Consider the following 18,209-nt stretch of genomic DNA (forward strand, 5'->3'; position numbering starts at 1 on the left):
ATACAAATAATATAAACAATACACAAACAGATAAATAAACAAACACAATTCTTTTTGTTCTATTAAGGAACGGAACCAACAAGGAGAAAACTAGACTGGAAGGATTTGCTCTCTTGTGTGTGTGTGTGTATCTGGATTAAAGTGTCTACACATAATGCCAGTGTGAACAGAGCCTAAGATTTTTTTTACTGAATACCACATATCTGAAATCATGTTTTATAACCATATGTGTATATTTTACCATACCATAACCATACTTTATATATCATAACTTGTTGTTTAATCATTCATATACAACCTTATTGTCTACTGTTTGTATTGAGCTAATGCACAGTAGTGCAGACACTATATGGCTATGTTCACATAGTATCAAATAATGGCTGTTGTTTAATATACTTTGGCGGCCGTCATTGGAATGGCAGCTGCTGGTATATTTTTCAGGTTTTTGTTCGCACCCTTTTAGGTGTGGCTATTTTAAAGTCCCATTCAATATAATGGAAATAGTGATAAAAGGAAAAAAATAAATGTATGAACAATGTAAAATAACGGCCCCGTTCACTCAGTAACGGCCGCAAATTAATGCCATGAACATTCATTTGATGGCCGCTGCTAACAGCGGCCGTTATTTTTATACGTTGTGTGAAGCAAAGGCTGTTGTTTCCATTGATTTCCATTGAAGTCTATTGAAGCAACGGCCATTGCTTCACACAACATATAAAATAATGGCTGCTGTTTGCAAAATGTTATTTTAAATTATCATGGCAGATATTATTTTACAGCGTGTGAACATAACCTATAGCAGTTATTCTTGTATGCTACTTACAAACCCTCTAAGCAGAGTATAACTGACTAGTGCTTCCTACTATTAATACCATCATGAATTTCTCTTTTCTTCAATCATGTTGGTATAACTTCATACAGAGCCCCTCAACTATAATGCTGCATTTATAGTAATGGCCTCCATATATGGGCAAGAGAGCCTTTATGGGCCCCCTTGGGCTCCTGGGCCAGATTGCAACCGTACCCTCTGCACTCCCTTCTCCCTATACCTGCTATTGTAGTGTTTATAGCATAGCTTTTAGTTTGTATGTGTGTAAGCAGCCTGGTCACTAGCTGGCAACAAAAAAAACTGTATTATCTATATGGTTTAGTTCTACATTATATGAATATAGCAAAGACTGTATGAGCCAGCACTACTCCATGGTTATATTATGGATCTAGGTTATACTGCTATAAGCCCATATTGTATCCCTGTGTGCTTATAATTTCTTACAGACATATAGATATTATTCAACCCAAGTAGAACAAGTACAGAGAGATCCTTATAGAAGTGCCATAGCACCTGCGTTACTTGAAGCTTTATACAGCAGTTGTGCTGGACACTGGAGTTTAATAACAATAAGTGAAGAGATGTTATAATCAATGAAGTTTTCTTAGCTCAGCTACTGTAATTGTCTCTGTATTCTAGCAGTGTAACCTCCGGAGAACAGTATTCTTCCTCTTCCTCCTCCTCTGCGTTCATTAAACAGTATGTGCTGTTAGGTTAGGTCTGTGTACACACAAGCAGGCTGCAGACATACAAATTATGGACAATGATGGCAGATACAAACAATTGTGGCCTTTTTTTTTATTTTTTACTTGACATGCCAGCAGTGCTATACATTGTGTTCTTATTCCTTCTATTTACAGTCTAATTGACATCAGATGCACAGAGCCCAATTACCATCTCACAGGCTGCAGAGTTCTCTTCTACTGCACCCAGTATGATTCTTATTAAACATGCTTTGGTAATGGTTATCATATATGTGGCTGAGATTATTCCTGCTGATACATATGGGATGGAACATCTGTCAGCAGGAGGAAGAACTTGTTCATAGTTTGCAGTTTTGGTGCAGTTGTATTCATGTCTAATAAGCAGTAAAGGGAAGAGAAATACAAGAACTTCCATTTCTATAGTTCTAATTGTTCTATCTGAATGGAACATCTCTTCAATCTATTATCTATCCATCTATCTATCTATCTATCTATCTATCTATCTATCATCTATCATCCATCTATCATCCATCTATCTCTATGAAATATCTATCTATCTATCTATCTATCATCTATCTCTATGAAATATCTATCTATTTATCATCTATCTATCATTTATCTATCTATCTATCTATCTATCATCTGTCTATCATCTATCTGTCTACTATCTATCTATCTATCTATCTATCTATCTATCTATCTATCTATCTATCTCCCTTCTATTTATCTATCTATCTATCTATCTATCTATCTATCTATCTATCTATCTATCTATCTATCTATCATCTATTATCTATCTATCTCCTATCTATCTATCTATCTATCTATCTCCTATCTATCTATCTATCTTCTATCTATCTATCTATCTATCTATCTATCTATCTATCATCTATCATCCATCTATCTCTATGAAATATCTATCTATCTATCTATCATCTATCTATATGAAATATCTATCATCTATCTATCATTTATCTGTCTACTATCTATCTATCTATCCATCTGCACCAACCATCATTTGCTTCTTTGAATACAATTTGCTAGACGATTAACCTGCTCCCTGCTGGGTGCCTTTTCCTCAACATTTTCCTTTACATGTACAGTATATTATAAAGTCTAGTAGTCTTGGTACCCAGCAGTACAGCGCTATTTTGAATTTAGCCTTTGCTTTAACATAGAAGTGATAGTACCCAACCTGCTGTATAAGACAAGCTTCAACAGCACCATATTGGATTTTAGGCTATGTTCACACATAGTATTTAAGTCAGTATTTTTTCCAACTAAAACCACGAGTGGGTTGAAAATACAGAAACTGTGCAAATCCTTTTCATTGTACTTCCTCTGTCAGTTCCTCTCCTGATTTTGTCTATAGATACTGAGCATAATACTGGCAAAAATACTGATGTGAACACATCCCTAAACTACACAATCTCATAGTCTATAATCGCATTATAATATAATATAATAGCATTGCACAATATCCATGACATAGATATCTGTTAGTACACTGATTCTGCACTCCATTGTCTTAAAGAAGTGGTTCTTCATTTTAAATAAATACACAACGTATTTCAAGAGTGTTAGATTCTCTTCATCAGGTCCACAATAAAGAGTGTGTAACAGCCTTGATATGTGTTGTCTCTTCTTCGTGACATTGGAGTCCAACACTTTCCTTCAATGGTGATTTCCTAGTGCATATACTAAACTTTTGACCGATCAACCACTGTGAGAGTAGTGGTGTAAAAATCCTATGTGCCTATTCCAAATCTGAAGAAAGTGACAGAGTTTCCAGCTAATTTGCTAATATGCTTTGTCTTACTGGTGCGCTGTACATTTATTTTTATATCTTCTTCATTTATACAAGGTATATTTACATATTGTTATTTTCTGTACTTGCTATTAATGATGGACTCCTAAGACTGTGTTCACACACAGTAAAAAAAAACAGCCAAATACAGCTGTAATGTAATAATGCACTCTATTAAAGTCAATAGGAAATTGGACAGGAGTGCACACACACTATAGAATAACTGACGCAATTGATTATGACCATTAAAAGAACGAACATGCCCATTATTTACCACCTGCTTTTGCAAAAAAACAGCTGTTTTTTTTTTCACCTGTTCACACATTGTTTTGTCTTCACTCAAAATGAAGTCCATATTTTGATTTGATTTTACTGTGTGTGAACACAGCCTAATAGGCAAATTCTGACATACACAGTATGGGTTCATATATTCTGGGTCCGAACAAACTTTAACAGAATTGTGATACAGCAGCTATATAAGTATATGGGTCCCAAATGTACTGGCATATGCCCCCATTTTATAGGAAGGCATACATCCTTTACATTGCTGTTCGTTTATACCCGGCAATTATCATTATGATTACCGGTTACAATAGTCATTATGTTTCACTGTATATGGTGGCACTCTCCGTACATGCTTATGAAATTGGGTAAAAGCACAACACGTAATGTTAATTTAATTGCTCGAGATCTTGTCTACACCACAAGTCACTTAATAAAGTTCTCAGGACACAAAGATGAAAGACCTCCCATGTCACTACGCCGAATAACACAACTAGCATGTGTACACTTTACAGCAGTCAGCCTGGAGCAAACACCCAGGAATTCCTGGCAAGTCCAATTCTGTGCTCAGTGCAAGCAACCTACTACAAGCTGACTTTATACAGGCCGCGGCTGAAGTGCGGAGGGTAGGAACACAACTTCATGCGCTCCTGGAATTATTTACATTCCTCCCCTAAACAAATCTCCAACAGGTCCTGGATTGTGCTAATGAATTAATGTCCAAACCACAGGCCCGGGGAGCATGGCAAATGAGACTATCCGCTCACGTACAGGCAGCAGGACTAAACCCTTTTCCAATATTTTAGCAGTACCTAACCATGTCTTCGGAAACTACAACCCTCAGCGTACTATGTATTTTCAAGGTGGAAACTGCAGCAAATTCTCATGTGTTTACACATGGCAAACAGTTCCATGGGGTTACAATTACAGTAGATAAAAAAATTTCCGCTAGTGGGTCTACCCATAACGTCCACATTTCGGCCTAGTATGGTAGTGCGTGTGGATCCTTTCCATGCCACTATTGCCGCCGAGTCTGAATTATTCATGATGTGGCGCTCTACATGTTATAGCTATCTATAGTGTCGGAATCCTACACCAAATAGCTCCATACTACGCGTATTATTTTGTAGCATGAGACCTTTGAACCTGATACATTCCTGTAGATGATGCATCAGGGAGGGGAGTCATGGAGGGAATGTTGCCGGGGAGGTACAATAAGATAAGGGATGACTGCAAAGAAGAGACAGGAAAGGGAGGGAGAACTTTTTCAACTACCAAACTGGATTTTAGAAAAAAAATAGAAAATTAATGTGTTTTGGGCCTTAAAATATTTTAAATTCTAGATTTAAAGGGAGCCACAAGTAAAGTGTCATTCACCTTTTTATTGGATAAAGAAATATATGACGTAAGCCCTGTATAAAGTCTTCCCTGGATTTTATATTTCTTACACTGAGATTTTACTGTTAACACATTTCAGCCTTCATGTTTTAAACTTTATCAATCTGAGGAGATATCTGTCTGGTTTTGCCCATAGCAACCAGTCACAGCTCAGCTTTCATACCTTAACAAACTATGGTTGCTATGGGCAAACCAGACAATCTTTGTCCTGAGACAGATTGATAAATGGTGCTGACTAAAGGCAGACATGCTGCAACCAATCAGATTTTAGTTTAATATGAAAGCCATGACCTGATTGGCTGTTAAGGGCATCTGTTACCCTCGTGAATAACATCCCCGTGTGTAAACTTATGCCTAGATTTATCAACCTGTCTGATGACCAAAACTGTATGATTTTCCCATAGCAACCAATCACAACTCAGATTCCATTGGTCAGATTACTCTGGTAAAATGAAAGCTGAGCTGTGATTGGTTGCTATGGACAAATCAGACCGTTTCTGTCCTCGGACAGATTATAAAATCTGGGCCTTAGCTTCCTGTTGCCCATAGCAACCAGTCAGATGGCTGCTTTCATTTTTAAACCTCATGGTAAAATAGCAGCTGGAATTTGGGTAACAGTGACTTTTTTTTTGCTTGCATGTTTATTATGTGTGTATGTGATCTGTAGATCTTACTAACTTTATTTATTGGGGTATTGGGGCAGTGTACGCTAAATGTGACACCAAATCAGACCTGGTGTTGTTCATTTATGTAACCATTAACCATGGGGATAACTGCAATTCTTTTATGTTATTTTGCATTGTTTTTATGTTTTTGGTTAGTTAGATTTTTTTTAAAATAAGAGTTATATATGTTGTGCAGAACAAGAACTCTTACTATTACTACTAGACTATTTTACCTCCATCATAAGTCAGTGTAAGGGTGCGAGAGTGTGAACACAGGCCGAAAACCAGCTCTACATAACATTTCATGGCCTGATGTATATATATACCTATATACCTGGTCTAACCTGAAATATATATATATATAATATATGTACCGATAAATAAATATAGAGCTTGTCTTTATGACATTATCTACTGTGCCATGGGCATCATGAGTCCTTGTGGTATACAGAATATATTCCAATTCACTATATACACCACAATATAATAAAAACAAATACATCAATTAGTATCAAAACCACAAGCAAAACTATATGAAAACTCAGACAGTGCGTTCCTATGTGGAGAAGATGTATAGTGAAATGAAATGATTATATATAAAGTGATGCTAAATGTGTATGGTCGTGTAACATGGTGAAATGAAGCCCTTCTACTCAGATTACTATTGCAAGTCATACCAGCCCTAATACATCACTGTTATGAGAGGTTAATATATTTTATATCTACTGTAATGAAGTATTACCTTAATAGGGTTTAATAAATGGCCTCTTGTTATAAATTTATTATGATAGGTATTACTTGAAAAGCAAGCACAATGTAACACTCCATAGAAAGATTACACCGTATACCTCCGAAAAGGTCAACGCAAGGTAATAATTATCAATGAGCCTTATAATATATATGGGACAGAGGCTTGTGCCATGTTTTTCCTTAAAGAATAGTAGTGGGGTTTGTGGTTGCACCACGTCTGATACTATTTTTAGGTTTATTTAAACACTTTAAGATATGCCCCGCCATTACGCATACTATCTAAGTAGATAGGTGTCATAGGCTACATATTGTTTATAGACATTTTGACACCAATGCCGTGTAGCTGACACAAATGCGACCCCCCAAAACTTGATGCCTAAAATATATTTTGAATACACCTCCCCCCCCTTCGTATTTTTACAGGTGCCATTATAACACCAAATACTTTCCAGATTCTCAGCTTAAATTACAGTCTATTGATACAAAGCAAAAAAAATTGTATTATTAAGGAGGTTTCAAAAGTTTATACTTGAGGGGGGGGGGAAGTAAATTATAAAGAACACAGTGTAATATTAGATTAATGTGGCTTAATAATGTGTTCTTGTTCTTTTAAACTATTATGTAAACTTTGAGGGTTTTTGGACTGTAAACTAGGAGTATTTTTATGACCATTCTGCACCTGAATAAACTTGTCTGACAGTACCAAACACACAGAGACAATGCCCATGCAGGGGAGGAGGTAAGGGGGGCATAGAGCCCATAGTAGCTGCAGCCTGAGCCCAGTGGGAGGCTGGGTAAGGCCCTCAAGTGTCCCAAGCTGTGCACTGGCACCAAGTCATAGCAATGCTTAGAAACTAACTGGCTCCAATAGGCGATTGATTCTTAGGAGCTCTACAGCTAAAATAACAATAGTATTTACTATGAGTTCTTTATATACAATGTTCTGATGGGGCTTTTAAGGAATCAGGATAATGGTGAGATTAAGATTCATAATGAAAGCCTAATTTTTATTATAATACGTATACACATTTTATATGCTTTATCTGCATTTGCACCCAATAGAAAAATGTCCCTTAAAATTACCCATGATGCTTTGGTAAAAATGTATTTATTTAATAAAAATATATATTTTTTAAATACAAGAAAATAAATTCCCAGCAATGTTTTCTCCTGACTACCTGACTACTGAGGCTGCTTGCCACCTTATGCATAAAGACGTATGCAGAAAAATGTGGTGTAATCAGGCAAATCAATCTCCCTGTGCACACACATCATAAATATGTCTTCTACCATGATCCAAGCCTTTCTACAGGAAGATATACTGTAGCTCAGCACCCACCTTATGCTGGGTTTGCAAATGCTAACCAAAAGCTTTTTATATACAGAGATACTCAATGGCAGTAAATATTGAGTATTCAGCATTAGGCTTTTTTTTTGGTTGTCATTTCTAACATAAGCACCTAGGCCTGATTCACACAATTGGAAATTCCCAAATTCCCTTATTAAATACTCCATTAAATAGTAGGGAAGAACAATATATAGACATAGAAACAAGTAAAAGAGAATTTATAAAAGAAAAAAAAAATTGTTATAGTCATATGTAGTGTCCTCATGTAATAAGAAGGCAAATGATGGGGGGTATTACTTCTAATAATAATATAATTATAATAATAATATAATTTTTTTTTTAAATGTAAAATATTTATAAAGGTAATGGAACTTTCAAAAACATAAAAGTTCTCAAAAAGTTTTTTCCTCCCCCATAGAGCGCACAGCACTATAGGTGATGGTGTTTTGTATTTGTAGAATGGATGGGGGCTAGATATTATCATAGATATTATGATAATTTAATATATATTTTTGTTTACCAGTGTACAGACAATTCCTCTAAAAAAGTGGGGAAAATGGGAACAGATAACCAAACTCTAGTCAATTTTTACACATCGGTGTTATAATATTACACAATATTAGTCCAGTGATAATCTAGTATGTTATTAAGACTACTACATTGGACATGGCCAAACCAAACGGCCTGATGGGTTTTCAGCTATGGGACTAAGCATGAGCCTTGTTTTTCTATTATGTTATGATGGGGAGAAGTGAAGATCCCCCCCAATATCTATATCAATGATCAGGTCCTGATGACCTCAGTTTACCTCCAATAAGGAACATTATCACCATCATCACCATTTATACTATGGCCAATGATAGGGGGTCACAATTGTTCCCACCTTTAAACAATAAACCTTTGATAATATAAAAAGCACAAAATAAGCATTTCTGGAACCCAAAATCCAATTTAAAGTAATTGTATTGTTCCCCAGAGCAAATTCACCTTTACTGACCGCCGCACCCAGGTCAAACCTGACACAGTAGAAAACTGATATAAACTGTATAAACAGCTATCAGCTTTGTATGGAGCAGAATGATGAATGCATGCAATAGAATAATAGTCTCCTGCAACCTGTAGCTGTTTGCGGAACTCCAAGTCTCAGCCTGACAAAGTGTCCTAGAACCTCTACTGAGCCCAGGTTTGCCTACGACTGCGTGAAACAGACGTGGATCAGGCCAAACACTTCAAGGTAGGCAGATTAGATAAATACTGTGCATTTCAAGTCATTGTGACTCCAGCCATAAAGAAGATGTATAGTATTAGTATATTAGCTTAAAATTTGAAGGAAAAGAGGAAAACACATGAAGCCTTGAACCGATGCAACGCTTAAAAATATAAAAAATTTAAAAATAAAAAATTCTACGTCAGACAGAGAGGCTTTACACTCGGTAGGCATCAGTTATTTTACAGCGATCAATTTTGCATGCTAATCCCTTTCTTAAATATTTGATAGTTGCTGAAGAGGTGTAAGTTACCCAATTCTTTAAAATACATTGTTTTAAAGGCAATGAATACGGTAAGAGTGAATGAATGGCTAAGTAAGGGCCTGAAGAGACCTAGAGTGGGGACATGACTGGCACTAGTGGGAAGCTTCCACAAAGACTTGAGAAGACGTGTGAACAAGTGACTAAAATTGTTATTTAGGTCCGATAATAACTACTTATGTGTTACCCTAAGTGACAACAATTATACTTTAGAACACGACTACAATTGGGACATGTTAGGCCATAAGGTAACATGCTAGTTAAGGAATATGCGGCTCTTTCCCCATCTGCAGACTCCTGGCCAATGATTATATGGCGTTTATCAGTTTTCGAGTCACGTTGAGGTCCATAGGTTTATATATGTTTTTCAATTAGCCCTTATATTTTACTATGGGTTGTTAGCGTCAAGTACTTTGTGGTGTAAAGCGATTTTTTTTTTATTTATTTTTTTGGCCTATTTCTGGTGACATCAGTAAAGACAAGCTTTACTAATCATATAAATGTATGGGAGGAAGTTACAAGTGATGGTGATCCATAAAAGTCATAGGCGCTGGGAACGTCAGCGTTCACACTAATAACACTGCTCATTTGTAACCCTAAAATGGACACTTCCTATATCTAATCCTATTGACACTGATAATAATCCATTAAGATGATAAAGTTATAGAAAAATGTAAATACAGTATACAGAAATACTAGCTAAACGCAAACCAGAACCTTCTGCCTCATCTAATCTTAATTTTAAGCCAAATATAAAAAAAAATTCAAGTCGATTTTGGACAAAAACGTATTTTTATCTGGCTTATATTACTAATAAATATTTATTTATAGATTTATTTATTATTAACGAGCAATTCAAAACGAACCATCTTATCGACCAGTGTAAAAATATTAATATTAATATATTAAGTGACAACAAGGGTGAATTTGTATTCAGATAAATCAGCCTCAAACTTGATGATTTTTTTTTATTTATTTTACAAAAATTATTTTATATTTGTATTTTTTTTTTGTGTTAGAATTTAACTTGGGTTCTGAATTTTTTTTTTTATGAATTTGGAAATGAATTACAGAATAAAAAAAATAAAAAAGTTTGAACAAACAGTTATTTTGTTCTGTATAATAAAAGCTATATCGAGCCATCACAACATTTATTTGACTACAGGTCTAGTCCATCTATCACATGGTGAAAATGAAAGAAAAAGTTCCATTTGGGAATGACCTGGTCACCTAAATCCTGCAGCTAATATGGACTATAAAAGGTCCCTTATTACCAGGGAGCAGAGTAAATTGGCTTTAGCTGTTGCCATCTGTTAGACCCTAAACAGGCTGGGTGTGTAATCCACTAAGAGGGACACCAGCTCTCAGACTGTACTGGGAAAGGAAGCTGGACTTTACACAGGAGTGGGGGATGTATACATGGACTGCAGAATATATATACAGATCCTGTCTATTGTTCATCCCTTCCTAAATCCTCAAACCTTTGGCAACTAACATGCTAGACATGGAACATGCCCTGGAACTCAGGGTTCACACTGTATATACTGCATATACAGGAAGCCATGGGAAACACACCATACAGTACACACTATACATATGGAATCCAATGTAACTATCTATGCAATAGTTCATAGAAGGCCTAAAGGAATGGTAAATCAGTTAACTCAGCCCAAATGAGTAGGATTAAAGAGTGGAGAGATCACGTGACAACAATAATAAACTACAACAACAACAACAACCATTGCAACACAATCAGCTCACATGTCCATTAAAGCACAAAGCTGCAGCTCTATCACAGCAACTTCCATATAATAAAATAATTAAAAAAAGCCTGATTCTAATGTGGGCGAATTATGAAAGTGTTAGAAATCAATGCCTACCCTGTAATACTGCTGTTAATAATTCTCTCCAGCTCTCCTTAATAGAAAGTCAATTATTGGTTCATTAAAGGTTATGAGCCTTTACAAGATGGGGCTCCAGGCGTCTGGTTGGCTTGTAACTGGTGCCCAATAAAAAAGAAAACCTCACATTAAAAATATAGGAATAAAAAAACTTGATCTCTGCCAGTCTGCATGATACCACTAAGTCTGTCCTAGTAGGGTCTTATAGGTGATATACAGATACATGCACTGGCACAATGGGACCTTTCAGTGCATAGGGGGCAATGACACCTATAGAAAAGGGGTCATTGAGCAAGAGGAGACAGACAACTTTATAATAAGTTCATGCACATAATATACAAGAATAAGAATAGAGAGTGGACTCACATGGTCTGCGAGGTTTGTGGAGGATCCAGAGAGTTCTTCATGGTCAGACTTGGAGCTTCCATCCCTCTCATCAATCACTAAATCTATGGGCATTTTTCCTTTCAAACAGCTGATGTATCGATGGCAGAAATTATCACACAATTCATGGACCTGGGGGAAGGGGGAGAGGCCGTGTGTGTTATGGTGGAGTCAAGAGTAACAAGCCGGTGTCCTCCAAGACTATCATTAAAGACTGTAATAGTTGCAGGCAAGGAAACAATAAAGAAATTGCAGCAGCAGATATTATTCTCTGGAGACCCCCAAAGCAGCAACAAGTAGAGAGAGGGGAGAGAAGAGGAAGAAGAAGGAGAAGATGGGGAGTGAAGAAGAAGAGGAAGATAGGGGGGAAGAAGATGGGGAGTGAAGAAGAAGAGGAAGAACAGGAAGTAGAAGAAGAAGATGGGGAGTGACGAAGAAGAAGAGAAGGGAGAAGAAGAAGAAGAAGAAAAGGAGAAAGAGGAAGAAGAAGATGGGGAGTAATGAAGAAGAAGATGGGGAGTGAAGAAGAAGAGGAAGAAGAAGATGGGGAGTGAAGAAGAAGAGGAAGAAGAAGAAGAAGATGGGGAGTGAAGAAGAAGAAGAAAAAGAAGAGGATGAGGAGGAAGAAGAAGAGGAAGAAGATGGGTAGTGAAGAAGAAGAAGAAGAAGAAGAAAAAGAAGAGGAGGAAGAAGAAGACGAAGAAGATGGTGAGTGGTGAAGAAAAAGAAGAAGAAGAAGAAGAAGAAGCTGTAGGTTAGGGAAGAAGAGAGTGTGAGTTCTGGAGATAAGAGGGGTAGAAGGAGGGGTCGGGCAGGATGAGAGGGGGACAGGGAGATGTCAATAGAAAAACTAACACATGGGGGAACAAAGATAAAGCAGAAGGAGAAGGAAAAGAGTCCCTAGTGTGAACAGGTGGAGGATGGTGGCACTGGGTGGAATGGGGGCAACTCATGGAGAAGACATCCCACCCTTCCTATAGACCAGGGGCAGCGGGCACGTTCAGGATCTCCTCACACAATACAGTCCAATGTGAAAGATATTCCATAATCCGGACACTTCCTGGAGGCACGGACTCCCGGGAACCATAGGACATCCCAAGCCGAGTCCCCAGCTTCATCTCCGGGGTGTGGGAGCTGCTGAGGCCGGCTGCGGGGAGCACTCCTCCGGCCACTCACAGGCGACATTTCCCGCTCCCAGATACTGCATTACAAATCAGCTTTAGCGCCGCGAATTAGCTCCGCTCAATTACATTTCCACATGAAATTCGCATAATTGAAGCCGACGGCGGAGATGGCGCAGAGGAAAAAAAAAAGAGAAAAAAACAAAAAAAACCTACAATGCATATTATATTACAGAACATATACATACTAAAGTGTATGGTTATTTTATATTAAACTTGTTATAATCCTATAGTAAGTGCAGGATACTATTCATACAGACCTTTTCTAATTCCAAGAGATGAAACCGCAGGACCTGGATCGCCTGGATCATCTGTAAAAGAGAATTATTATTATTATTATTATTATTATTATTCCATCACTATGTTGTGTTTTTTTTTGTGATCGCACCGATATCGCATCTATGTGTGCACAGGCCCGATTCCCCCCCTCCTCCTCTTTGCCCTTGTCAGTAGGAATCCTAATTATCCCGGATTTTAGTGGATTCCTCGGTCACGGTTGGGTCGCTCTGATCAAGGGTAATCCTGCCCCATCAGTGCCCCATGACTAGTCCCAGAATCAGGCGGCTCCACAGGTGACACTGTCCTGTGTGAACACGACACACACTGCTGCCTTGTAGTCACTAATAGCAGCTGTTTAAAAAAAAAAAAAAAAATATATATATATATATATATATATATATATATATATATATATATATGGATACAATTCTATTTATTAAAAATACAAAAAAAAAAAATACAGAAAAACTCACCAGATTGTCCAGCTCAGGGTTGGAGGAGAAAAGTGGCTTCTCTGCCCGAACCTGCGGGTGACACCATTGTGGTCAATGGTCACAGAGCATATATTACATACAATATACAGAAAACAATATATATATATATATATATATATATATATATATATATATATATATATGCATGCACTTCACTGTACATAGCCTTCTTTATTTGCATTTGATTTTATATATATATATATATATATATATATATATATATTGACATACACATAAAGAAGGCTATGTACAGTAAAGTGCACTTTTTTTCTCAGTATCCACATAGTATTGTTATTGTAGTGTATGGCACACAATTATAATGCAAGTATCTGGGGGTGCCCAGTGATGAGACTATATAACAGACTGGGCCTGGAGGTTGCACATATTGGGGTGCAGGATATAAAGACTCAATGACCTGTTTTGCAAATACAGCGATGTCTTCATTAAAGGAATCCGAGGAGCAGACGTCTCCTCCTGCCACTCCGGGCTCCCGGGGGGTACACGTCGCCAGCTCACACTTCTCAAAGACCAAAGCTAGAAGGGGGAAAAGGGGGTGTCTGAGGAGCCCCCCAATACAAGAAGGCAACATCAGTATCGGTATAACCAGTACTCATATAACAATAATAAATAAGAACAATAATATTTACAAAATCCTTCTAGTATTTACAAATAAACTAAATTCATTCATTCAATAACATATATATATATATATATATATATATATATATATATATATATATAAATAATTTTTTTTTTTTTTTGCAGAATTTACTTGTTCATAGCAACAAGGTTGATTTTTTAACCCTCTCTTTAATCCTTAATTGCTCGGGATTAGGAGAGGTGGTTAATGAAGTTCCATAGGAGCAGGCAGGCAGGCAGCAGGCAGGCAGCAGGCAGGCAGGCCCGGGATCCCTGCACTCTGCAGACCTGAATATCCTGCTCTTCCTATGGGACTTATCAGCTTGTGATTCCATTTAGGAGATGTTTATCTCCTTGTTGGTGTAAGATACTATAAAGCTGCCTGCATGCTGTGTATGAGGGTATGCAGAGGGTGTATGCAGAGGGTACAACTCTTATTCCTGCAGAATACAGAAACATGCCAGTCTCATCAAGTACCTACCCATAAATGGCATCTTTGTCCCGTTTGAGGGCATCGTTGACAGCAGATCCCATGCTGGTGGGCATAACATTTGGATGAGGGGCATGGGTTCCATAGTGCTGGCTGGCATGTAAAGGGGGTCCATGGTTTAAGTGGTGTACCGGTGGAATAGGTCGAGGGGCATGAGGGTCACCATACATAGAGGTTGGCACCCCCACTCCATCCATGGCATAGTGCGGTAACTCATCGTACTGGCAGGGAAGAAAAGAGGGAATTAAAAAAGAGAGAAAACAAGAGAAGAGAGAACAGATGCAAGAAGAGTGTGTGGGCAAGACGCGTTAGCACGTCAAATGTTGTAAAGGCCTGATGGATGGAACAAATGTAGAAAAAAAAATATATAAAAAAATCTAAAAAGTGCTAAATAGAATGAGTCCTGAAGTATAAACAAAAAAAAAATACATAAAATTAATTAAAAAAAATAGATATGGAAAATAATGCAAAATAAACAAACCTAAAATGAAATAAAATAAATAATTTAAGAAAGAAAAAAAAGGAAAGAAATGTAAAGAAAATAGTTACCAGGAACATTGAGGCGTGTGCGGGGTCTTTACTGCTCATCCAAAAAAAAAAATTAAATCCCCCCCCAAAAAAATATAAAAAATAAGAATAAGAAAGTGCAATGTCTAAGGAGAGAAAAGAGGTAAAGCAGGAAAAAAAAACAAAACAAAAAAATTCTAAGAGTTATCGATAAGGTAAAAAAAAAAAGGGGGTAAATATGTTGGAGAAAGGAGGAAGCAGGGCAGGAGGAGATGAGGAGACTGACTACTGAAAGAGAGAAAGAAAGAGAGAGAGGGAGAGAGAGAGAAAGAGAGAGAGAGGTGTGTGTCAGAGAGAGAGAGAGAGAGAGTGCAAGAGAGTGTCAGAGAGTGTCAGAGAGTGAGGCGTGCAGAGGAGACACAACACACAAAGCCCTGATCACTCACATCCATTCTTTAATATTAACACCCATATACACAGAGTGAATCCTAAGCTGCTTCCCCCACCCTGGTCAGTCCATGCCATGCCCCCAGCACTGCCAGCTCCCATTGCCACCTACCCTTTGCGCCATCAATAAACTCCTCTGTAGTGCGCCCTATAGTGAGTGTGTCCTCAGCCCTCCTGCCAGAATCTCAGGCTCTCCTTCTCCTGGGCTGATGGAAGGGGAAGAAGGGGCAAAGGTGAAAGAACCAAAATGGACGTGCTCTTCTTCCTCTAGGATGCCAATCTTACACTCATGCTGAATACAAAAGGTGCCAGGCTTGAAGAGGAGAAAAATTAAATTTTTTTTTTTTTTTTTTTTGCTCCTTAATGTTTTGTTTTCTTCTTGCAAAATTTATTGTTAAATCTTCCAAGGAAGCTTTAGTGTCGGCCCTGAGCAGAGCCACATGGACCAAGGCTGGGAATTCTCATGGCGCTCAGCCACTTGAGATGTCAATCAGAGGCAGAGCATGTCAAGGTGCTGAATGAGGGATGGTGGCAGGAGAAGAGGAGGAGGAAGAGGATGATGATGATGATGATGATGATGAGAGTGATGAAGATTCAACTTGAGCAGCAGATCTTCCAGCCCCTTCTCTGCTATCTCTGCGTAACTCCTCCTGACAGCTCCCTATAGATCTCTGTCTCTTTAATTTATATATATATATTTTTTCCCAATGACAAAATCAAGAATCCAAGAGGATGGAAAAAAATCCAAAAAAATTAAAAATAAATATAAAATTTTGTAAAAAATAAAATAAAAATAAAATTGCAATAAAAAGAGCAAAGTGCTTCGTTGTGCAGCAGCAGCAGCAGCAGGGAGTGAGGAGCTGAGCTGGGTGGTGGATGAGGTGGGATTTTGCAGCCTGGCACTGGCAGATGAGTGACTGCTGGCAGGTTGGCTGCTGCTGCTGGCTTATACAAGAAGACTCAGTTTTGTTGAGCTGATCGGCGGGAGAATGAAAAAATGACGGGACCCGGAAGCAGAGGGAGCCAGAGCCAGTCCTCCACGACACAGACACATGGAGGGAGGCAGGGACTGGGAGGGGAGGCAATGGCTGGTGTGCAATCAGGAGGGCTGGGAGGCAGGCAAGGGGAGAGGCTACAGCCTCCAGATCCTTCCTCACTCCACTCATCCTCTCACCATCCTACCAGGCACAGGCTCACTCCAAAACAATCCTCTGCTCTGTACTATGGCATCCTGCATGTAACCACAGAAGCGATTGCACCATAGAGCTGTGCCATGGTATATGTGCATGCACTAGAGGCTACATAATGCAAAACTACAACTCTCATCATGCCCTGTACACTGGCATCCTGACTCTAACCACAGAAGCCATTGCACCATAGAGCTGTGCCATGGTATATGTGCATGCACTAGAGGCTACATAATGCAAAACTACAACTCTCATCATGCTCTGTACTATGGCATCCTGCATCTAACCACAGAAGCGATTGCACCCTAGAGCTGCGCCATGGTATATGTGCATGCACTAGAGGCTACATAATGCAAAACTACAACTCTCATCATGCTCTGTACACTGGCATCCTGACTCTAACCACAGAAGCCATAGAGCTATGAGCTGTGCCATGGTATATGTGCATGCACTAGAGGCTACATAATGCAAAACTACAACTCTCATCATGCTCTGTACTATGGCATCCTGCATCTAACCACAGAAGCCATTGCACCCTAGAGCTGCGCCATGGTATATGTGCATGCACTAGAGGCTACATAATGCAAAACTACAACTCTCATCATGCTCTGTACTATGGCATCCTGCATCTAACCACAGAAACCATTGCACCATAGAGCTGTGCCATGGTATAAGTGCATGCACTAGAGGCTACATAATGCAAAACTACAACTCTCATCATGCTCTGTACACTGGCATCCTGACTCTAACCACAGAAGCCATAGAGCTATGAGCTGTGCCATGGTATATGTGCATGCACTAGAGGCTATACATTGCAAAACTACAACTGTCATCATGCTCTGTACTATGGCATCCTGCATCTAACCACAGAAGCCATAGAACTATGAGCTGAGCCATGGTATATGTGCATGCACTAGAGGCTATACATTGCAAAACTACAACTGTCATCATGCTCTGTACACTGGCATCCTGCATCTAACCACAGAAGCCATAGAACTATGAGCTGAGCCATGGTATATGTGCATGCACTAGAGGCTATACATTGCAAAACTACAACTCTCATCATGCCCTGTACACTGGCATCCTGCATCTAACCACAGAAGCCATAGAACTATGAGCTGAGCCATGGTATATGTGCATGCACTAGAGGCTATATATTGCAAAACTACTGTTGTCAGTGCATGATGGGAGTTATAGTTGTGGACGAAAGCAGCTCTAGTTATATAGTGGGGACCACTACATAAAATGAGTAATAATGGATCCATCCATCCACAATGTTGTCAACTTTCCTAGCAGGATCCTGGCTGGGCTAAGGGTTAGCAAGTGGAATAGAGGAGACTAGAGGCTAGTGCTGTCCCTGTCTTTGTAGTGGGACTGTGGGCTCAGGT

At 38.5% G+C, this 18,209-nt stretch overlaps 1 protein-coding gene across 6 annotated transcripts in view; it reads right to left on the bottom strand.

Annotated features, from left to right (window-relative positions):
• MEIS2 (Meis homeobox 2) overlaps positions 1-16,616 on the bottom strand; it is a 123,452-nt gene extending 106,836 nt beyond the window's left edge. For 2 of the 6 annotated variants that reach the window (XM_069951357.1, XM_069951352.1), the window contains exons 1-6: positions 15,230-15,602; positions 14,672-14,901; positions 13,967-14,108; positions 13,531-13,581; positions 13,039-13,089; positions 11,580-11,729 (exon numbers count right to left, since the gene is read on the bottom strand). In XM_069951357.1, the coding sequence (XP_069807458.1) occupies positions 11,580-11,729; positions 13,039-13,089; positions 13,531-13,581; positions 13,967-14,108; positions 14,672-14,901; positions 15,230-15,268 (663 nt within the window). In that variant the 5' untranslated portion in view covers positions 15,269-15,602. Of the gene's footprint in view, positions 1-11,579; positions 11,730-13,038; positions 13,090-13,530; positions 13,582-13,966; positions 14,109-14,671; positions 14,902-15,229; positions 15,606-15,746 lie in introns of those variants that run through there. The other 4 variants (XM_069951354.1, XM_069951356.1, XM_069951355.1 and 1 more) reach the window with 4 other exon arrangements.
• Between the last annotated feature and the right edge of the window lie 1,593 nt (positions 16,617-18,209).

Source organism: Dendropsophus ebraccatus, chromosome 13, assembly GCF_027789765.1.
Source record: "Dendropsophus ebraccatus isolate aDenEbr1 chromosome 13, aDenEbr1.pat, whole genome shotgun sequence".
Classification (NCBI taxonomy): Eukaryota; Metazoa; Chordata; class Amphibia; order Anura; family Hylidae; genus Dendropsophus; species Dendropsophus ebraccatus.